Here is a 25005-nt window from a genome sequence, read left to right as displayed (position 1 = left end):
CTTCTAGGCTTTCAGGAAATCAATTGAATCTCGTTAGGAAATTTTGGAATCTTTCTTTTTTACCCAAATATAAATTATTTTTATGGAAGGTTATTAGAAATTTTGTTGTTACTTCGTCTGTTTTTTCTTCTTGTGGTTCTGGTTTGGAGGAAGCGATGTATTTATTTATTTTTATTGTAATTTTTCTAGAGTCATTTGGTTTGTATGGTAAGGCTCATGGATATTAGGCATTTTTAGTAGAAATTTTGATTTTAGATGCGCTTAATAGGCCCCATTTAGCGTGTTTTTCGGCTGCTTACAAGACAGGCAGACAGTGTTATAGTCCTTTTCCGTTTGGTTTGTAATATATCTAGCTGCCAAAAGTCAGTGTGCCAAAAAGACACAATAATCCATTTTGGGCTGATTTTGGGAAGCTCTAAATAGAACTTTTTGTGTCTTTCTCGCTTTATTCTTATGCAGAAAGATGCATAGTAGCCAAACTAGCTTCGGGCTGCTCAGATCTTCATATTAAAACTCAATGTGTCTTTTGACTGTCAGAACTAACAAAAAATATTCACAAAAAGACTTGCCAAACGGCCCCTAACGAAGATAAAACTTTCTTTTTATGTTGAGTTGTTGTTATTCTGTATCATATTTGGTCTATCTGTAATGATTGGTTGTTTCAAGGTGTAATTGGCCTATTGGTAGAGCCATTAAAAATTGTTAGAGTGTAATTGACCTATCGATGCGGCACCCTTTTCTCTTCCCCTTGTAGTTAGAGTGTTGATTATGCTAAATATGTGGATCATGTCTTTTTTTTGTGATGGTGGTTTAAGTGGGAGCTCCTTGGCCTCCTATGCTTTTATTTATCTGATTAATGATGGTTCTTTTTGTGGCTGCTGCAAGAGGGAGATGCCAGGTGAAATCTTTTGTTTTGGAGTTATTGTTTTGTTTGCTCTCAATTAGGAGTTTCACAAAACTCTGTTAGTCCATGAGGTAGCCTGTGGGACTACATCTTTTGTTGAGGAGGAATGATGGGTGGGTTGTTCTTCTCTCTTCTAAGAACCTTGTTATACTCTCTTTTGTTGGAATAGTAAAATTTAATTTCATAAAAAAAAAACATAGGGCTCAACCTAGGGGTGTAGAGATAGCAATTGACCCGTCCATGTGGGGCTCAGCCTTGCCCCACTTTGTCCATATGGGTTTTTATATCCTTTCAACCCTTATAATTAAAGATGGATTAAATATGCAAATAAGGCCATTTTAGTACCATTAAATCTGACATTAAAGTTATAATAAAATGTCTTTTATACTCTTTCTCTAACAAAGAAATAGAGGGTGATTTTACTCCAAAAAAAGTTTCACACTACATTCACACTTTTTATATATAGCATAAATTGATTGATTGGTCATAAATTTTTTGGATATTATGTTTTCCTGTATCATAGTCGAATCCATTTTATTATCATATCAAATATCAAATTGTTCACCCAGATGGTTGAACCACTAATTTATGACTTGGGAAAAGTAGTTTCGTTACCGGGTCATGTTTTAAAACATTGTTGGGTCCAACTTGGCCCAATTAGGATTTAGGAATGTAATAAGATTTATTTTGCTTTTACTTCTCTTAATGATGCCCGTGTATCACACAAATACCGACGAGCAGTTTGACTCAAACATTAACTCGGGGAGACAATTCATAGGACACTAAATTTCAGTAAACATCATAGCGAAAACACTAAGGTGGCGTTTGATAGCACTTTTCAAACCTCTAAAGATGTTGCTTTTGAAATGTCAAAGGTGTTTAGAAGTGCTTTTGAATTTGGGTCTGAAAATTATTTTTAAATCTAAAATAATAAGACATGGGCCATGCGCTGAATGCATTCAGATGCATTTCAGACTTGGCTGAAAGTCCAAAAATACCCTTGAAAATGATGCTTGCATTTCTCCCTCTCACCGTTCATCTTCTCCACTTGACGCAACGGCGAACCAGCGGCGGCAAGTGACTCCTTTGACGAACTAGCGGCGGCAAGCTCTAGCCTTCTCTCTCTCTCTCTCTCTCTCTCCTTCTTCTTCTTCTTTTTTTTCTTCTCTCGTCATTGCAGCTGAGTAGTCTAATTTAGGGATAAAATAGTAAAATTAGTGAATTTCAGATACTGAACGTTTAATCCAACACAAACAACCTTCTTTATTCAGAGCCTTTAAAAAGTCAAAAACAACTGTTTCTTTTCAGATTTCACACTTTTAATATCTTTTTAACTTTTCAGCTTTCAGCTTTCAAATTTATCAAACATGACCTTACTCCTCCCCAAACAGTGACTTCAATAAATTGTCGCAACCCCCTATTTTTTTGCATTCGTTTCCTCCATTAGTCTACTATACAATGTAACTAACTCAGAACGATAATTAAAAAAAAAAAATACAATAGACTCTCGATTCATTACCGGCTACAATACCTTCCCTTTCATAACATTGCCATCAAAAGTACCAATGGCAACACTTGAAACCAGAACACTAAGGCTATGTTTGTTTTGAAGGAAAAGGTAAGAAAATTCATACAAAATTTGTAAAGGTTTCTCTACCTTTCCTTTCCTTTTTCTACTTTTTCCTTCAAACCAAACAAAGCCTAAAGTCATCACCTGTTCATTATCCTTCCCGGTATCACATCATTAATCTTCTAATCAACAATACAAAACCAAATCAGAAATTTTAATACTATCTTTGTCCCATGATCTTAGGCCCCGTTTGGTTCACGGTAATAGGGTTTTAGAATCAGAATTGGAAATGGACTATTCCAATTCAAACTGTTTGGTTGAATCGGAATGCCATTCCCATTCCTTCCTGCTGGAATGGCATTCCCCATTTGAGAGAATGGCCATTCCCTGCCCCTTCCATGGGAATGAAATCTCATTTCTGCTGATTTTAATTCCCACTCCTGAATGAACCAAAGAATGGACCATTCTGATTCCAATTCCAATTCCGACTACAAACCAAATGAACCCTTAATACTATCCTCTCCTCTCTACAGTAAAGAAAATGAATTTTTAAAATTAAATAATATTAATTTCAAACCCATTTAAATCCCATTTAAAAATAATAAATATTAATACAAAGTTGTAAAACAGTAACTAATTAAAATGACTACAAATCCCATTTTAGTATTAGTTAACTTTAAAATTATATAATTAAAATAAAAATGTTGCAATTAATTCATAAAATGAAAGTAGAATTTGTATATGGATATAATTATTTTTATATTAACAATTAAAAGCTAAAATTTTAACAAAAAAATGAAAACATTAAAATTATTCATTTACTTATCTATTAATAAAAATTAAAAGTTAATTAATAAAAGTAAAAATTTTGTAAAATTGATCACTTTCACCAAAGGTTCAACTTCTGGAGGGCAATCGAAATGGCTATGTATATAATTCAACAATAATTTATATGCTGGACTCAAAATGATCTGGCTCAGTTGGCAATGTCTAGGACTTTTTATGAAATTCGCAGAAGAGAAGGGCATATTGTTTGCCCATGAATAGATAGACGCATTCCAGCAGTACAACCATGGGCCCTTTCGGCTACTAGATTCTATTTTCATTGCGCATCCAATTGGCCACCCTGAGAACATCCAAACTCAAGGACCAAACAACCCACCCTTGCTCTCGTCCTCTCTCTCTCTCCATTTCTTCTCTTCTCCATCATCACTGGTTCTATCAGACTATCACCACACCACAACCATCGTCATAAAAGAAAAAACAAATAATAGGGAAACCTGGTCTTAGATGATTGCAAATTTGCAATCAGCAGAGGTAGCTTCTTCAATGGCAGATAACTGCAGCAAGGACAGTAACCAAAACGACAACACCAGCCGCAGCAGCAACAATAACAACAAATCCTTCATAACCCACATAGCCCATGACCATCTCATCTCAATTCTTCTTCTTCTCCCCATAGATTCGATCCTCTCCTTCGCCATGACTTGCAAAAGATTCAAGTCTCTGGCCTCCTCTGACACTCTCTGGGAGTCCATCTGCAGGAGAGACTGGGGCAACAGCCATGTTGATGCCCTCTTGGCTTCTGCAGAGATAAAGCAGTTCCCATGGAGAAAGATCTATCAGCAGGTCTCTCAATCGAGTTCTATCTCTTGTCGTAGATTGTCTGGTTCAGATGATGGGATGTTTCCAAGCCCAAGAGCTTCTCACTCGCTCAATTTCGTCTCAGATTGCTTGGTTCTGTTTGGTGGAGGTTGTGAGGGAGGTCATATTTCTTCTTAATACTCCTGGTTTTAGGTTTTTGGGTTTTCACTGGTTTTTTTTGCTTCGGGTTTTTTCTGTGGGTCCTTTTAGTTAATTATCTCTAGGGAGCCAACATTTATTTTGTGTTTTTTAATGTTTTTTCTCTATCTCTATGAATATCTCCTCCTTATGAGTTTGGTTATCTGCTTAATATTTTCCCAGCTATTATTGCAACTACTTCTATACTTATGTTATGGTAGATAGCCATCCAAGATATTTGGACCAAATTAAACCCCATTTCTGGGATACCCATCTTAAGAGTTGGACATTTTGGATTTGAATCCTTGTTTTTTGAATGTTCATCTCTTGGATTTTATGTGATTTATTATATTATATATGGTAACCTGATTGCATATTCATTGGCCCTTTAGTGGTTTTTAATTTCTTGTAGTTTATTTCAGCTGCTTGAACTATTATTCTAAATTGTTTATTACAGTTATTGTTCCTAGCCCTTGCTTTTTGTAGTGTAAGTGGTTCTCCTTTTGTCAATTTCCATGTATACTCATGAACTTTTGGACAACATCAGATTTTGGTTAATGTCTCTATAACACTCTTGGAAGAGGTTATATGTGAGAATGGGCCTATCTCTGATTTGAAAACTTGAAAGTTGTATTTTGGTGGATTCAGTCACCAGTGTCATAGTTCTAGATATTAGCAAAGAGCTCCCCAACCATTAATTTTTTTTGTTTTTTTGCATTATGCAGATGATAATGTCCTTGAAAAAAGAGGGAAAAGAAAAGGGGGAAAATTGATGCAACATGCAAATATTCCTCAATGTTCTTTTTTGTTCCTGTGTCCATATTTATATTAGTTTTTCTCCTTTTCCATTTACATCACTTGCTGCAGATTGAATTTTTACATAAAAATGGAATCTTAGATTGGCATACTTAATTGCAGAAATCCCTGTAAAAACATATATAAGTATAACAATGGCAGGCTTTGGGAGCTAGCTTTTGGGGTACATGTAGAATTAAAAAAAAAAAACATATAGAATTTTTAAGGTTCCTTGGGTGATAATGGGAGGCGTTGAGAAGTCTTTTGAATTTCCTAGTTAGTCTTTCTAGCAATTATATTAGTATGACAGAGCCAGGCTGTGCAGAATTGTAAAATTTCCTTGGGTTCTATTGACAGTTTTTGGGAAGGATTTCCAATTTCCTAGTTATTCTTTATTCTTTTAGAAATTAAATCAGCCGAAATGTAGCCAATATCAACAAGAACAACCCTGTGATGGAAAATTTTGTGGCATTATTGAGCAAATTGAGCACAGGGAACTCTTACCATTAAACAATTGGTTTGATGTAGTCAGGTTAATTGGCTCAAGTAGCTAGTTTTGTGGTTGAAGCATGGGAAATTTAAACTTTTTCCAAGGTTGAGCATTTGTTGAATGTTTTTCCATATCAGAGCACCGCCCCCTCCAAAATAAGTCCCCATTCTCACTATTTTTCTATAAACTGAAATATAAGCTGTCTAAATTATATCACAGATTCATTCCATTTAAAGGTATTTCAACAAGTGTTTATATCATTACATAGAAATACATCAAGTCTTTTATTAACTGTCTTCAAATCCACTCAAAGGTTTTACTTTGGTACTTCTGTAATTTGATACAATAACCACTACCATATATATGGAGTCTTTTCACCATTTCTTGCATGATTGTATACTGCTAGAGAAGTGATTCAACTTTCTAAAATCAATTTCTGGATTTTCTCTCTTGTTCCTTGGTTGTCTAACACTTCCAAGCTTTTCAAAAATTTTCAAATTGTTTGCACAAATTAATTGAGTTGCAAAGTCCCGATTTGTTGATGAATTGTAATTGCGGAAGCCTTGCTACAATTCCAAATAAGGCGAAGCTGTGAACAAATTCAGCTTGATCAAATGTTCTAGGCTCACTTCTTTTGCATCTCTACACACAAAACCGTGCTAGACAATCAAAGAACTTGAACTAGGTGAATTGTATATTTGAGACATTTCCAGAGCAGTAAGATATTTCTATTTTTGTCTATTGCTTAAACCTATTTGTGAACTGTTTGTGATGATTGCTTTTCCACCTTCTTTTTATTTCTTTAACCTTAGTACTATCTTGTTACGTAGGACGCCATCTTGATGACACATGGGTGGCATACATAGGCAGTGACTTCAGGAGGATCCCAAGGTGGCAGAAGATCAATTCAGGCACTCCAAGTGGACGTTTTGGACAGACATGTTCTGTTGTTGGCGATTATCTTGTCCTCTTTGGTGGGATCAATGATCATGGGATCCGTCAGAATGACACATGGATGGGGCAAATCATGTGCAATGAAATAGATGGAATCAAATTGTCATGGAGACTTCTTGATGTAGGTCCTCTCGCACCTCCCCCTCGTGGAGCACATGCTGAATGCTGTATTGATGACAAGAAGATGGTCATCCATGGAGGTATTGGGCTAGATGGTCTAAGATTGAGTGATATGTGGCTGTTGGATATATCTGATGGGGCAAGATCTGCAACATGGCATGAGGTCATAGCCCATATGTCACCACCAGCTCGCTCGGGGCACACGCTAACCTGTGTTGGAGGGACTCGCATGGTTCTGTTTGGAGGAAGGGGTACTGGTTATGAGGTTCTCAATGATATTTGGCTATTAGATATTGCAGAGGAGCATCCAAGGTGGGTTCAGTTAATATATGAATCATTTAACATACCACAAGGTGTGCCCCTTCCACGGGTGGGTCATTCAGCTACCCTCATCTTAGGGGGTAAAGTACTTATTTTTGGAGGAGAAGATTCATATAGGCATAGGAAAGACGACTTTTGGGTATTAGACATTTGTGCTATACCTTCTATAGAAATGTGTTCCTTTACACTGAACTCTAAGATATCATCAAGGAAAATGTGGAAGAGGTTGAAGGCTGAGGGTCGTCAACTGAATTCCAGATCATTCCATCGTGCCTGTGCAGATCGTTCTGGGCGCTATGTATTTATGTTTGGTGGAATGGTGGATGGGTTGCTTCAGCCTGCTGAAGCGTCTGGGTTGAGATTTGATGGGGAGCTTTATCTTGTGGAAATTGTGCTTCATTTCTAGAAGGTTATTTACTGAAGATGAATTGAACATAAAGGCTATCCCTGTTTTCAAAGTCTTCTGTGAATAATAGATCTATTGTGTTGTTGATGATAGGATTAAGGCCATCGTTTCTGGATCATTTTTCAGATCAGAGTCCTGATGATTTAGATTTTGTCCATGAACATGTTGAGCCTGAGATGGGTCTGACCCTAGATTATGTACAGTAGATGAACTGGCCTTTTTTAAAGGCTTTCTATAGTGTAATCTTTTGTAAAGGATCTCACTTCAATGATGTACCCGCAGTCCACTTGGTACTCTTCATGGCATATCGAATCTTCCAGGACTTGAGAATTGAAATATTCAGAATTAGTAGAGTTCTGTTACTTAATCTACATTCATGTTGAAGTATTTCTTCCCCATCAGTCAGAATTTTTGAGGTGGGTCCAACCTCTATTCTCAGGTTCTTGTTTTCTGCTAATATGACAAATGCATCCGACAATAATGGAATTATGACAATCCACTAAAAGAGTGTAAGAGGTTTGCAGAAGCCCAACTGTCTTGTATTTAATTTCATTTTTGTTTCCTACTCTTAATGCAACTGGTCTCGAGTTTGATTCAAGACGAGTGAATGAATTAGGGCACAGTGGTGTTGTGTTACTGTTGTGTTATGGAATGATCAATACAAATTTGTGTGAGATTTTTCTATCTGAAATGTTTTGGAAACATTTTGAATTGATCAATACAAAATGCTGTTTTTACCTAAAATGTTAAATCTGGCGTTTCAATCATAAATGGTAATGATTATTCAACCACATGCATTTTTATAATCAACCATAAATGTGTTTCAACATATATTTCTTACGAATTTATATTGATCAACCCAAACTATAACAACAATGCAACACCACTGTACCAAACACCTCCTTAAATGGTGAAGTCTGGTCTGGTAAATGTTGTGCAGTAACCTCCTAAATCCCAGAGCTGTTCTGGTTGGAACTACTAGGTTTAGGTTATATGGCATAGTCCAGTTGCAAATTTATTTACACTGGTTCAAAAGTACGAGGATATGAGTAAATTGATTGTAACTTCTGGTTTACCTTGGTTCTGGGTTTCACTTTGTTCTATTTTTTTAAAATGCACATAAATTATCAGGAACCCAAAGCAAAGTGAAGTAACATTCGAAGCAAACGTGGGCCACAAATGTAGACTCTTATTTTCACTTCCATGCATTAGTAATAGCATGGGAGATTTTTTTTTTCATATTAATTACTTGAACTTTAGATATATTATAATTAAAATAGAAATTGAAAATTAGTAAAAGTAATAATATGATTAAAAATAAACTTAAATGCTTGTAGTAAATGTGCATGTGTATTGCTCGAGAAACTTTAAATTACAATAACAACAATTATTATTTTTAACAATTAAATTTTGTATTCCATTTTTGTCATATATTTTAACAATTATTTTTATTTAGTGTGATAAATATATAACATTGGAAATGTTTGCAATGTTTTTGACAAAATTCTCTATTTTTTTTCATTGGTTTTATGTTATATCTTTTTTAAATATTTATTATTCGATTATGACATCATGACCTTTGAAAAGTTAGATGATTGACCCACCATTTATATAAGAAAATAGTTTTGCTTTTGGATCAATTTTAAATTATATAGTTCATCCATATTATATAAATGATTTTTACTTATCATCACTTAAGTTTTGTTTGACATAATTAATATATAATTTTCTATATATTGTTTTGATTACTTGTACTTTTTTTTTATATTTTAAAGATTTATTATTTAATTATCATATCATCAATTAATCCACTAACCCACCACCTAAAAAGGAAAACAATTTGATTTTTAGGTTGACATTAAATTTTGTATTACATTTTCATCATTGATAAAGTTATTTCTTATGTATAATACTTATTTTTAGTCAATATAATGAATGTATAATATTAGAGATGTATCCAATTTTTATTTTTTATAAATATATAACATTAGATATGCGCCAAAATTTTTTTCTATTTTTTAATTTTTAATTTTTTTTCTATTTTTAAAAAAATATTATTTGACTATGATATCATTTCATTTCTAGGTTGATTTTAAATTTAGCATTCCATTTTCATCATTAATAAAAAAACTTCTTATATTTCATACTTATTTTTGCTTAGTATAACGAATATACAGTATTAGAGATATGCCCAATTCTTTTTATTTTTTGTATTATATATTTTATTTATTTTAATTTTTTATTATTCAATTATGGATTTATTTATTAAACCATTTGATTCCAAATGGTTGAATTGCTTATCCACCACCGGGAGAGAAGAAAATGATTTTGTTTTTAAATTATTTTTCAAAATATTTGTTTTTATACTATTAAAATTAATGTTGTGGATTTAATTAATAGATTTAATGAGAGATAATAGGAAAATAGTTTATTTTCAATTGATTTTAAATTTTACATTCCATTTCCACCATTAATAATAACATTTCTTATTTATCATACTTATTATTATTTAATATGCCAAATATATGATGCTAAAAATGTTCCCAATTTTTTAATTTCTATATATATTATTTTTCATTTTATTATTTGATTATGGCAACATGAATTAATCCATTTGACCTAAAATGGTTTAACTTTTTAGCATCACCTAGATGAAAACTTGTTATTAGAATTATTAATTTATTATGTATGGATTTAATTAATAAAATTTAATGATGAGAAGAAACAAAAATGGCTTAAACATATGATTTAATGAAGGTGAATGCAAGTTAATACCTTAAATGTTGGGTTTAATGAGAGGGAATTGAATGCATCGAATATCTTAAAATTACATATTTTCAACTCATTTAATATCAATAACCAATTACCCTATTTACTCTCATTTTTTTATCAATAAATTTAAATATGAAGTAGTAAATTTTGTCCTGTAAAAATTTCAGAAATATCCTTGAGACTATTCGTGCTTTTTTAAATAATATAGATTTGTACTAATACAAACAAAGGAGCCTCATCGTTCATGTTGACCGTCTTAAAACATTATTCAATTTCTCTCTTCTGACCTAAGTATGCCATTTAACTAACAAATTACAAGCTTACAATCTGAAACATTACCCATCTATCAATCTATATTGTTCCATTATAAAAACAAAGAACGAATTATTATCTATTTATTTAGTTTGGGATTTCTAGAGGAAACCCCAATAGATATATTCCAAAAGAAAAGTCTGCAAGAAGATTTAAGGATATTGATGTATGTGGTTAAGAAATATTTCCTTGTATTATCTGTCTTCTCTGAACATTTTGCATCAACAAATCTAATGTCATTCACTTAAACTAAATCTGGCTTTTTTGTCATCCAAAACCATGGTTTTAAAAAACGACCTGGAAATGGAATCGTTCTGGCCACCAGTTTTTGGGTTGACGGTTTTATTATTCGATTTGAATGGATGGCCCATTCTGACAAAAAATTAAAAATAAAAAAATAATTAAAAATAAAAAATGGTAAAAAAACATTGAACAGGTCGACAATTTGATTGCTCAGGTCAATAGGTTGTTAACTAATTCAATAGTTTTTACCAGAAACTGGGTTTGGAGTAAAATATAACCGATTTCCTGGATAATTCTCAGGCCAAACAATCCGACCATCCAAGTCAACGGCGGTTCGAAAACCATACCAAAAACTATTGCCTTGGCCAGCAACCTACAGACTTGAGTGGGCGAACCGCCAATCACCCACACACCATTTTCTCCGAACCACTGCCAAAAAAAAAAAAACCGTTTCTGAGAAAGGCACGTTATACTGTGGGTGTGTGAATTACACTCGATATTCTTTCGACAAAAGGGAAATCAGGGGACTGAATGAAATTGATGTATCATGGTGAAGTAGCTCACCCAACATCATTTTCTCCAAAATAAATAAATAAAACAGTACAATTAGTTCTTAGACATGTGGAGATGTTCCTTGTGTTGGGGACAGATGGCGGCACCATATAATGTTAGCAACAATGGGCATCGAGTATTATTTTACCGGAAGATCGGGCACTATAAAATGTCGCTTTGTGTTAGGCAGGTTTGCAACAACACACCGTACAAGAGAGTAAGGATTAGGTGAAGTGCTGAACGCAATAACCGTTCACCCAACTGTCGAATTAGATTTTGAGTCCAAACCTAACTTTGATAGGTATTTTATAACATATAAATTATATATTATATTATATAATATTTTATATATTTAATATATATATATAATAACTTATTATTAATCATGTATTATTTTATATATTTAATATTATCGGGCTAGGTTTGGGTTCAGGCCAGGCTTATTTAGAAAAGCTTAAACTTGAATCCACGGGCCTAAAATTTTATCCAAACCTGATTAAGATGGACCGGGCCAGTCTATTGGGTTATCCATCCCATGAACAAGCCTATGTAGATAGAAGATTGAGAATATCTTTATCCAAACTTCCCACGTCCCTACCACATTAACAGGACATTGTAGGCACAAATTGGGATTATCTCCATTTGTTAATTATGGGGAAATGTTCTCAATACATTACATGGGATTGTGCCTTGTCGGTTGGGCTTGTAGTATTTAATGGGTAGGGATGTGGGAAGAGTTTGTGGATAGAAGATTCACAGTGCCAAGAAGTAATCCTATTCTTGAAGCAAAAATTTAAGAATTCTTTTTCCAATGTGCAGCTGGATGCCGTGCTCTGAAAGTTTTTGCTTTCGAAGATCTCAACTCCTATTTTAGACTGCTTGGTTTGATAGAAAATAAGAGAGAAATGGGAGGTTGAGGAAGAACTTTCTTTCAATTTTCTGTCTCTCTTGTTTTTGTGAAATCAAACACAGCCTAGAGAATATTTTGCCTTTTTACAATGAAAGCTTTGTTTTTTGTCTCTTCTAATTTGTTTTGATGTAAATGACAAGGAAAATGAAGTTTTATCTTTAAATCAATATAATAAAAACATGGCAAAATTTATGGTGCATGCGTTGTACTGTGCAATAAAAGATATAATTGCTTGAATATAATGGTAAGTATGCATTATTAGACGTGCTAGCGAAATGTAAACAGACTTTAATGTGATTGGTTGAGATTTGGATTCAACAATCAACTGATATTAGTAAATGCATCGTAAATGAACTCTAAAAACATTTCAATCCAGAAAAGGGGAAAGTTTATGATACCAGAAGAACACATGATACTAGAAAAGTTTTAACCAATCAAAGCACCACCATGAATTTTGATTAATACCACCTGATCAGTCACTTTGATTGGATGTAAACTTTTTTGATATCATGTCTTTCTGGTATCATAATCAAACCCAAAATCTTATAGCCAGATTTTCAACCTTGATACGACCGTGACTCTCAGCATTTACCATTTTGGTGGCCCTAAAAACTAATACCTATCGATTGGATGCAGATGCCAATTGGATTGGATAAGGTGAATCTAGATCTAACCCGATTACAAACGAAACCATAGCCCATCTAACTAAATCAAAATTTAAATTTGGATCTGGATAACTAGATGCCATTGATAAACAAGGTTGCAATTTGAGCCAGGTTAGCCTAAATCCAATCTGAACCCAGCTCGAAAAATTAGGGTTGGGTTGAATTTGGGGTTGGGGTTAGGGTTAAAAAGCATGAATCCAACTTGATTTTTGATTGGGTTAGGGTTGAACCTTGACCAACCAGCTGACCCAACCAAATCCAACTCAACTTCATATTTGCATATATAAATATATATTATATAAATATGTATTTGCACATGTAATTAAGTACTTAATTATTTATGCATGTATGCATATACAACAATTCATCTATATATCATAAATGCATATATTTATGTATTTATGTATTTTTTGTTCCAAATATTTATATTTTTATGGATATACTGCGTACTTATTTATCTATATTTATCTATATGCAACTATGCATAATATTGTATGCCAAAAGATTTAATTTAAAGACATATTTTCTAAAACATGATAATTATGTTCTTTTGTGCATATTAATGTTAGGGTCCTTTTGATTCATAGTTGGAATCAGAATCGGAATCGGAATTAAAATGGACTATTCCCATTCAGAAAAGAATCGGAATCAACTGGAATGAGATTTTATTTTAAATGAGAATGAAATTTAGATTCCAAACTTCTATTCTTGCAAACTAAACAGACCCGCCTTAATATTTATACTATATAATTAAAGTAGATATTTGTTATAGTTTTGGTGGAGTCATAAAAAGTTAAATTTGATTTTTACCTTTATTTGCACATGTGCTTAATAGCACGTGTAACGTGCCCATATACTAGTTGAATTAACATGAATCCTTAAAATCTGGGAAATAAATACATTTAACAAAAAAAAAAAAAAAAGATAAGATAAGTTAGATCAACCAAAATCACTCGAGCCCAACCTAAACCGACCTAATCCAGCCAATCCCTAGATAGTATAAAACAAAATGCTCAGTTGAAAAACCGTCACCATCTCCAGGACTACTAATTAAGCACCACCGCCATCACCACTTAGACGGACATCATCGTCTTCTAAGCCTTATCCAGATTGCTGAGAATTAGCGAATAAAAGAGATAATGAGAGAGAGAGAGTGGGGGTCATGCTCACGTTGTCAATTTGACGATTCCTCTTTCGAGATAACACTCTTCCTCGTGGACCGTGGTGAGCTCATGGGCACGCTCTCATGGGTAAGACCATTGAGTTCCCATCTGTTCATCAATTATTGGGTATTGGCTCAAGAATTCAGATAACCAATTAGTGGTGAACAGGTGGGCTCTATTTGTTTGTAGTACAAATTTGAACCAAATACAAACTTTGTACCCATTTATTTGTAATTATGGTTTACATTCTTATCTCATACAAAGTTTATATATTATCTTATTTGCATTGTTGGTGGTACAAAATTTGTGCCGCCTTCCCACTACCTCAATTCTCTCTTAGGTAAAATTAGGATCACATTATTGTATTTCCTACCTCCTTCCAAACAAATAATCCTCATTCTACCTCCATTCTCTTTCATATAAGGTATAAGGTGGGATTACATCTATTTTTTTCTTATTTTATTTCTCACAAACAAATAAGTCAAATCTAAAGCAAAAATAAACAAGAATTTACACTCTGCCTAATGAAATTTGCACTACAAACAAAATGGGCCTTAGGGATTCTCATGGTTCACTCAATGAGAGAGCTCTTAACCATATTCTAATGAAAACATTCTAGATGAGTCGAGTTATATGAATGTTATCTCTCTCCTCTCTCTTCCCAAATATTTTGTGTATTACTTTTCTCATCTAGCAGATAACAATCCATAATTTCCTCTTTAAGTTCTAAAGCGAATATGACTTTTCAAGGCGAGGCTGATATCACAAGCCAGGAGACGAAAGAGCATGATGAGGACAGATAAAGAGATCCAGACACAATTCTTAGCTTGTCTAGTTCGCGGATGTCATTTCTGACCTTCCAAACAATGCAAATTTTCTTTTCCTTGATAGAGTTTTGATTCTTTAACATAAGTCGGGTTTGGGTTTGGATCATGATGCCCTTATAGGTATTTTTTGTAATTTAAATTTTCTTTTCATGTAAATTTTGGTTTTGTTTTCCTTCTTTTATACTAATGGAAAAAATAATACCTTACAACTTATAAACCAACTTCCAACTAAAATCAATGACTTTTAGGGCTTTCAAAATGTGTAAAAACGCAATATAGGATCCGGATAGATTTGGAAATTGCATATTTCCTAATCAAATCGAATTGAGTTCGCCCTATGGACAAGTAACCAACCAACGTTGTCTTGAGAGGAATAAGACGACGAAAAACGTCATGACTGGCTGTATCAAACCATCTTTTGAACCTCACATCTGTTGTGGGCATGGTGGTCTCGAGCCAACTTCTAATGAAACACAAACACGTTAGCAATGAAATAAAAAATAGATCCTCACATTTTGAATTCAAAACAAAGGTTATCATGTCCATGGCCACCCTTGGCTCAGTATGCTCCCAAGAGTTAAACAGGATTCGGTCAAGCAAAGTCCATTCGAACAGCCATCATAAACTTGCATTGGGAATATCTCTCCATGAAATAAAGTATAGAAGTATGGAGATATTTCCGATGCAAGGCTATAAAAACTGTTCGAACCGATTTTTCTCTGACTGAAGCCGATCTCCACAATAGTCACTTCAGAATTTTTCAAAAGAGAAAAACTACCCCCAACTTTATGTTCTAGAAAAGGAGTAGTAATAAATTATATGATGTAATAATGAAGGTTAAAAGGTGCTGTTTAGCAAGTCTTTTCATGTGGTCTTTTGATACTTTGAAGGGAAAATTCCTTATCAGTATTCTATACTTTGCTTTGAGTGACAATTTGGTCCCCGAACTTTAAAATGCAACAATCTAGTATTCGAATTTTCAAAATGTGACAATCCAGTACCCAAACTTTCAAAATGTGACAATCCAATATCTGTCGTTAACCAGTTTGTCAATCAACTGTTAAGTGACACTTGAAAAGTCAAAAATTCCCTAAGAATGCCATTGAATTCTCTTTATCAGCCATCCAAACATTGACAATAAAATGAGTCGTCCCAAATTCTAGATTCTTTTAAATAGTCACCAACTTTTCTGAATAGAAGAGGCTAGTATTTGGGATTGTTCAGTTTTTTGTCAATGTTTGGATGGTTGATAAAGAGAATTAAATGACATTCAAAGGGCAATTTTGACTTTTCAAATGTCACTTAACGGCTGATTAACGAATTAGTTAACGACAGGTGCTAGATTGTCACATTTTGAAAGTTCAGGTACTGATTGTCACATTTTGAAAGTTTGGATACTAGATTGTCACATTTTAAAGTTCGGCTACCAAATTGTCACTCAAGCGAGAGTATAGAGTACTGGTCGGGAATTTTCCCTATTTTGAAAGATGGGAATATCAAATTTTTATCTCTTTTCGTTTGATAATAGAGAAACAAGTAGACCAGAAGATAAGAAGGCTGAAACGGATGATATATATATATTTTTTTATCTCTTTTCATTTGTTTTTAATAGCCTACCAATATACTTGCCAAACAGTCTTGATCTTTAAAGATAACCTCAAAAGCTCAGTAAGTCTTTTGGTTTGTTGAGCTGTCAAATGATCTACTTAAAAAACTTGCCGAACAGCCACTTGATCCTCCATGTTCAAACATATGATGCAAGGTGACCTCATGTAATACCCCCACCCCCACCCAACCAAAAATAAATAAAAGATGGGCATGCAAAGGGCAAGAGATTGGTGCTTAATATAGAAACCAATAAATGATTTCTATATCAAAAAAGAGTTTGATTATGATGTCGAAAAGATGTGATAAAAAAATTTCCAACTAACTATTCAACATCATAAAAGTGATAACTAATCAATTGGATTTTCATCAAAATTCACGAGAATTGTGATTGGTCAAAAACTTTCCGGTATCATATCTTTCGGCATTGTAGATTTTTCCATGTGGAAAGATTCATACAATGCTTTCAACTTAGGGTTGACTTGACCAGATGGACTGGTCGATCCACCACCTGGCCTAACTAGACCACAGTGCTAATTTTTTCTGCATTTTATCTAATCTTTTACATTTTCTTATTTGATTTATCATCTCACGTATTGATCCATTTGATCGGTAATGTTGAACTATTGATCCACCCAGAGGGAAAAAAATAATTTCATTTTCAGGTCATTTTTTAAAAATATTAATCCATATTCTAACTTCATCTGATTGAGCATTTATCACTTGAACCTCTTACTCTCAACACCTCATATGTACCAACAAAATTGAGTATACAGTTGTCAGTGTTGATCTTTTCATACCTAATAATATACATTTTGCCATTTCTCTTTAATTGTAGCTTCTTTCTGAAAAGGAAAGTTCTTAAAATCGTTATATTAATGAGAATGTGGAAAGTTTGATAAGCAATAAATAAAAATAAGGATGCGAATATGATATTGTAACCAATCAACCAATATCATTAAAATGCTAGCAATCAGGTGGGATTAATCAAAATTCATGGGGCAGTTTGATGGGTCAAAACTCTTCTAGTATCATATTTATCAGCAGTATAATTTTTTCCTGAAAATTATAAAAGATTAATTCAGGGTCCATTTGGTTCGTAGTTGGAATCAAGTGGTAATTAGAATATGAATGGTCTATTCTCCCACTTATTTGGTTCAGATGGGAATTGAAATTGGAATTATAATCAGTTGAAATGGATTTTCATTCCCAAGAGAGGGGTAGGGAATGACAATTCCCTCAGATGGGGGATCATGAAATGCCATTCCAGCAGGAATGAGAATCAGATTCAGATTACAACCAACTGAATAGTTGGTAGCTAAATGGGCCATTCCACTTCTGATTTCAGACCCTTATTCTTGCAAATTAAATGTAACCTAATATCAATTAGAATCAATATATTTATATTTATCAAATACTTGCTTTTGCTTCACGAGTATACCGTATGAGTTCAACCAGAATATTTTAGTACTATCCTGTTAATGCTTATGTTAATGCTTGTAAACGATGGTAATCCAAATATTTTAATTCTTCAATCTTAACATACAGGCATTTAGGCTGCATTTGGAAACAATGCAAATGGAGTGTAAATCCCGGTTTAGGGTAAATTTGCACTCTAGTTCACTTTTGTCTGTGTTTGTCAACATTATATTTATGTATTGACAAATGACAGACCAATGCATATTTACATTGATAATAAGATGTAAAAGTACATCAATAAAAAATAAGTAAATTTGCATTCAAGTGGGGTTTTTTATAAAAAAACAAAAAACAAAAAAGCATATGCTTTATTGGAATTCATGTTTGCATCCATTACAAATAAAAGCCTATTTAGTAAGAAGGTAAGTTTGTTAGTGCAAAACTAACCCAATTTTGCAATTTATATGAACTGTTTTACACTCTACATATTTGCATTCACACTTATTTGCATTGTTTCCAAATGCAGCCTTAAAGGAAAAAAAAAAAGAAAAATGTAAATGTCTTTTTCCTCTTTTTACCCTTTGATTTAAAATAGAACACCAAAATTAATAATCTCACATTGATAATATTGGTGAGTTTAGACTTGTATTTATATTGTGAATCTTAAGAGTTCTACGTGTACAACGGTCTTCATTATATTGGTGTACATGTATGTATAGGATAAGTATACAATAAGTTAGGACAAAATAGAGTTTGAAAGATGTATAGGATAGAATTGGACAAAATTATGACCCTGTCACTTGAACCACTTCAACTGATAATCATCCCCCCTCAAGTTGATGGGGGTGGAAACAACATTCAACTTGTCACATAGCATGCTGAATCGATCAAGAGAGAGGGGCTTAGTAAAGATGCGAGCCACCTGGTCATGACTGGAAATTAAATGAGCATTGAGCTCTTTTTTAGCAACCCGCTCTCTCACAAAATGATAATCAATTTCAATATGTTTGGTGCGAGCATGGAAAGTTGGATTTTCTATAAGATAGGTCACACTAAGATTATCACACCATAAGGTGGGAGAGGGAGTGGATAAAGAACCCAATTCATGAAGAAGTGTTTGCATCCAAATCAGTTCTGATGTAACGCAAGCAAGGCTTTTGTATTCCAATTAAGTGCTAGAGCGAAAGACTATAGCATGCTTTCAAGAAGACCAATAAATAAGATCGAAACCCATAAAGACACAAAAACCACCATGGGATCATCTATCATCAGGACATCTGGCCCAATTTGTGTTGGAAAAGGCATGGAGGTCAAGTGATGTAGAAGGAGACAACCACAATCCAAAGTGGTCCAATGAAGGAATTGCCAGACTTTGTTGATAGAGAAGGCAAATGTCTAGTTAAAGTCAAATACTATAAAGCACCAACAATACTATGAAAAGTGGCAGGATTAGAGAGAGACTCTCCAGAATGTTTGGATAGCTTGGTGGTGGAAGCCATTGGTATGGACATAGGTTTCACCCCGTCTAGTGAAGTGCAACGTAGGAAGTCAATGATGTATTGACGTTGTGATAATATCAAATCTGTTTTGTTAGGAGTGACATCAACACCAAGGAAAAAGTGTAGTGGACCGAAGTCTTTAACTACAAAGGCACTGTTCATACGATGAATATGATAAGTTGTACAACCTCAATAGATGATCCAGTCACAATGATGTCGTCAACATATATCAAAATAAAGACGGTACCTTCAAGTGAATGCCTTATGAAGAGAGATGAATCAAAGAGTGACATCTTGAAATCAGCATTAAGTAAAAAAGTACTTAGCTTAGGATACAAAGCTTGAAGGGCTTGTTTTAGGCCATATAGTGACTTGCACAAATGACACACATGGGTAGGATGAATTGGGTCCACAAAACTGAGAGGTTGCTTCATATATGCATCCTCCTCAAGATCTCCATGGAGAAATGTATTATGTACATCTAACTACTTAAGAATCCATCATCTCGAGGGAGCAATACTTAGAACAGTGCATATGGTCGTAGGCTTGATAACAGGGCTAAGTGTCTCTATATAGTCGATGCCAAGACATTGATGAAATCCCTAAGCAACTAGCCTCACTTTATAGCGACTAATGCTGCCATCTAAGTTTTGCTTAATGCAAGAAACCCAATTCCATCCAACCAAATTAATGTTAGGTGGAGGTGGTACCAACATCCAAGTCTGGTTGCGTTGCAAGGCATCAAGTTCAGACTACATAGTTGCTTGCCATAGGATGACAGTTTAGAGGAGAAGAGGAGGGAAACACCTGAGCATCATTAGTAGAGGGAGAAAACAACTCACTAGTGTTGGTTTCTTGTTTAGTTGAAGGAGGTAAAATAAAATCTGTAGGAGTTTTGCATGGTTGAACCAAGTCATGTGATGCCGATGAGGGTGATGAAGATGCTGGTGGATCAACAGAATGTGTAATAGGAGTAGCAGTAGTAGCAGTTGAACACGACATTGAAGAGATACAACTAATCATAGGAGGCGGTCCAAGAGAAAACTGTGGAGGTGAAGATTGTTGTTTGGGCTCATAAGCTTCAAATGAAAACACATTTTCATCAAATAGGATATGCCAGGATGTAAATACACGTTGAGAGGGAAAATGTAAGCATCGATATCTTTTATAGTTATTATAGTATCCCAAGAACACACAAGCCAATCAACGAAAGTCAAGTTTATTACGAACATAGGGACAAAGAAATGAAAAGCATAAGCACCCAAAAACCTTTAAGAACTCATAATCAGGCTTACATTTGAACAACAATTCAAATGGTGAATACATGTTGAGCATTGGTGTTGGAAGTCTATTAGCGAAAAATGTTACTGCATGAAAGGCCTCCCACTAGTAATCCTGAGGCATTGAGAACTTTGCTAATAATGTCAATCTTGTTTCAACAATTTGGCAATGGCATCTTTTAGCCATCCCATTTTGCTCTTGCATATGTGGACATAAGAGTCGATGAGAAATGTCACATAACTCAAGGTAAGAATGAAACTTTTTGAATTCTCCCCACCATCAGTTTGAAGACAATTAATTTTAGCATTGAAGAGATTTTCAACTTGTTGTTTAAATTTGATGAACGTAGGAAGAGCATCTAATCTGTGAACAAGAGGAAAAATCCACTGATATTTGCTAAAGCCATCAACGAAAACAATATAGTACCTAAATCCATTAATTGAATCCACAGGAGAAGATCCTCATACATTACTCCATGGGAAATAGATAGACCTTCTCCATTGCCAATAGTTATTTGATCTGGTCCGATATATTCAGATTGAAGATGGAGATTTGCCAAGTCTACAATAATGTGGTGGCTTGCACCAGAATCTGGGTACCAATTGTAAGTTGTAAGCTATAAGTTGTAAGTTGTATGATTTAACTTTTGATATATCTAGCACTTAACCCCTTGATAAGGATTAGGTTTCTTACATTTTTGCTCACGTGGCATTGGCTTAGACTTGTAGTCATCAATTTTGAATGATTGAGGCTGATTGTGGCTGCTTCTGGACTACAACATTAGCCTATGAGACATGGAATCAAACAAAATATTGGTGTGCTGCATTTGAATCTCATGATTGGGAAGAATGTCATGTATGTCATCAAATGATAAATCTTCTCCCTTTAGAAAAAGTATAGTAACAAGAGATTCATAGTCTGGGCCAATTTTTTCCAGCACAAACTAAATCAGTTTAGAGTCCACGATTATTTCACCAACAGAGATAAGGTTGTCAAAGATCATATGAGCCTTTTCTAGATAATCAACCATTGATTGATTCATTTTTTCCAAATGGGTTAATTCAAATTTGAGTTGCATCACACGAGCTCTAGATTTTGAAGGAAACAATCTTGACAAGGCATCCCACATGCCTTTTGAGGTTGTATACCCAATAACCTGGGCCAAAACTCCTAGGAGAAAAGCAATGATCCAACTAAGGAGCAATTGGTCATATTGTTCCCATAAAGAAAAATTAGGATTCATAGTAGAAGTACCATCCTTCTCAATTGTCTTATGTGGGCATTGGATAGTACCATCCACATAGTCTATAGCTTTGAAACCTTTGAGAGTAGCCACAAACTAAGATCACCATAGTAAGTAGTCCATGCAATCTAGTTTGATGGAGATTAAGTGGCTTGTTGTTGCTAGTAGATTCAGATTAACGGTGGTTGTAACACCGACTTTAGTAGCGCCTGATTTTTCAAATACAATTGACATGATTGAGTTTGTTGAAGAGTCCGACCTATGCTCTGATACCATAAAATAGAATGCCAAAATTACTAATCTCACGTTGGAAGTATTAGTGAGCTTAGACTTGTCTTTATATTGTTAATCTTAAGAGTTCTACATGTACAAAGGTCTTCATTATATTGGTGTATAGGTATATATATGATAAGTATACAGTAAGTTAGGATAGTATAGAGTTTGACAGATGTAAAGAATAGAGTTAGACATATGTATGACTCTGTAACTTGAGCCACTTTAATTGTTATTAGTTGTATCATGCTTCACTTGCATACATGCATAGCACGTCCTTTTATGCTAATAAAAATATAATCTCAAAACAAACCTCCTCATGATGCAATGCCAGGTTGTCCCTTTGTTGCTCTTTCCACGTTGAGCTCAACCCAACCGGAAGAGGGAGGAGTCAATTTAATCATATATATCTTATCAGGGGTGCAAAATAAAACCAAAAAAATACGAACATAACCAAAGAAATTGAACCAAAAAACCAATTAATTGAACTGATAGGTCCAGAATTTTTAAGAACCAAAAGTACTGATTTGGTTTTTAGCTAACCTATAAAATAATTTACATAATCTATCTAATTTATCTATTATAGGATTCAACTATGATACCGAAAAGAGATGATATGGAAAAATGATATTTATCGGATTGAAATCTATGATCTGGATTAAGGAAACGTTTATGTCCCACATAGCAAATACTTTTTTTCCACTATCTAACCATTTGGAACAAGTTTCTTGATTGTATGTGGGACATGCTAACTCCCCTTTAGTGCTCCATTTTGATTAGTATGCATATGCTGGAAAATAACTGATAAACCATAATAACGCCACTCGCATTCGAAAAGTTTCTATCCCTTTCAACCATAATTCCTTTAATTCTTAATCAATGGTTGTAAATATATACAACCATATTCATTCCGAGTCCAAATGGATCAGGAATACGTAGTGACATAATTATAAATGGCTTCTTCATACGCTTCCAGTGGCAAATTGTATAAAAACAATAGCATAGGCCACATCCTATAAGTAATACTCATGTTTTCAAATGGATTGAATCCATCACTACATAACCCTAGTCGAACATTGAAAGGTTCTGAAACAAAGTTAACATGTAATTCATCAAAATTTTTCAATGTTGGTGAATGAGTAGGGTGTCGTGAAACTTCATCTTCAACCTGCTTTTCATAGTGCCACCTCATTTCAGATGCCATCTTTGAAGACATGAATAGTCATTGCAATCTTGGTTTTAAAGGAAAATGTTGAAAAACTTCAACAATTTTTTGACCCTTTCATAGTCGTTAGATAGATCTTGAGAGAATTATCCTACCAAGGTTGACACAGATGTGCTGCCAAATTAGTTGAGATGGCTTGTCTCAACTTCCAATGTGAGACCTGAGGTACATGCAATGTGGGTTTTCTTGAAACCCTGAATGGACCAAATTCCAGTATTGCCTTGGACATTGGAAATAGATGGGCAAAACTAGAATGTTACACCTAATCCCTAGACTCAATTATGGTACTGCACTAGGTGTCGGATTGGACAGTCTTTGATATACCAATCAATGAGATCCTTAGAGGGGGTTAAAACTTGGGTATGTTGGGACAGTTCGAGAATTCATCTGAGTGGGTGATCATAGTGATAGGATCAGCCCCTTTGTCGGATAAACTAAATGATTGGGGAATGCACTCTCCAATGGAAACCTAAACTACCGATATTGGATTCCAAATGTGTTTGAAATTTGGTTTTGCAAAATATATTTATATAGAGATATACTTATATATTATGATTTCAAATTGTTTGCAAAAAAGTTTTAATTCACAGGATCCATGTGAGTAGAGAGTGCAGCACTGTACCTTACAGCCAAGGGAAAGGTCATCTCTTGTCAAACAGTATTTGATCATTAAGGGTTGAGAGGTTAAGTGTAAGACCATTAAAGGTAATACCTGATGGGCTAATCTTGCATTTGCCCACAGTCCTTGGATTTTCATAAGGTGGCTGGATCAAAAACCATTTAGTGTAAATGTTGGGCCCATTAAGAGCCCATGGTGATGGACTCAGGGGTTCACTGTGTCCTACAGTGAATTCGGCCAGGCCTTGTCACAGAGGCTGGAATGAACCCATGTGGATGATGTGTAGATAGATGTCAGGGTCCCACGCCATACAAAGAGAGCCAACTTAACCAGCAGATTAAAGGGTAAGTGTGCTATGTGAATTAATGGGCCTAAAGCCCATTTCGAACTGGGCTTAAGTTCGTTAATTAAAAGGGGGCAAATAACCTGATTAGGATTAGCTGAATGATAAGATAAGTCTTATCCATTTAAAAGTCCAAATACAAATATCAGATTTGGGTCAAGAAACTCTCTCCTAATTGGATTAGGAAGTTGATCCAAAGAATGCTAGTTTAAACACACTCAGCAACCTGTAGAATTATCCCCAGTTCTTGCCACCCCTACCTAGTTCGATTTCCACCTGTTGAACTAAAAAGTTCTTGATATTGTTTCTTGCTAGAAGAAAACAATTTAAAATCGTGCTCACCAGCCCTTGTTCGATTCTTACTAAAGAATTCAGGTTTTTGCTGAAGAATTATCCGACTGATCCTACTTCACCATACACTATGTCATCTTCAGTGGAAGCGTGTTTTGGTCTTCTCCTTGGGCGTGAACACCTACATTGGGAGTTACTATTACTTCGTATCAGATATATCCCTCTTCCATTTTGGTTTCAGATCTGATCCAATTTTGATTCAAGAATGATCATTGAAAATGCAGTTTTCTAAATTAGGGAATACGAATCCCAGATGAGAGAGAAAGAAATTTTTTAAATTTTGCCCAACCTTCCTACAGGGTTCGGCCATCCATATGATGGATCTCCCATACCTTCAGTGGTATCAAAGTCAGGTTCACAT

General features: G+C 34.4%; 1 protein-coding gene across 1 annotated transcript; it reads left to right on the top strand.

The window, feature by feature from the left end:
• The first annotated feature begins 3505 nt into the window (after positions 1 to 3505).
• On the top strand, positions 3506 to 7713 carry LOC148844001 (Kelch repeat-containing F-box family protein). Its single transcript, XM_088956484.1, has 2 exons — positions 3506 to 4239; positions 6372 to 7713. The coding sequence occupies exons 1-2, from the start codon at positions 3765 to 3767 to the stop codon at positions 7340 to 7342; spliced, it is 1446 nt and encodes a 481-aa protein (XP_088812610.1). The 5' UTR covers positions 3506 to 3764; the 3' UTR covers positions 7343 to 7713.
• Positions 7714 to 25005: the final 17292 nt, after the last annotated feature.

Source organism: Nelumbo lutea, chromosome 8 (genome assembly GCF_056320005.1).
Source record: "Nelumbo lutea isolate HS-2025 chromosome 8, American lotus-T2T, whole genome shotgun sequence".
In the NCBI taxonomy this organism is placed as follows: domain Eukaryota; kingdom Viridiplantae; phylum Streptophyta; class Magnoliopsida; order Proteales; family Nelumbonaceae; genus Nelumbo; species Nelumbo lutea.
This window is presented reverse-complemented; position numbering and strand designations above follow the sequence as displayed.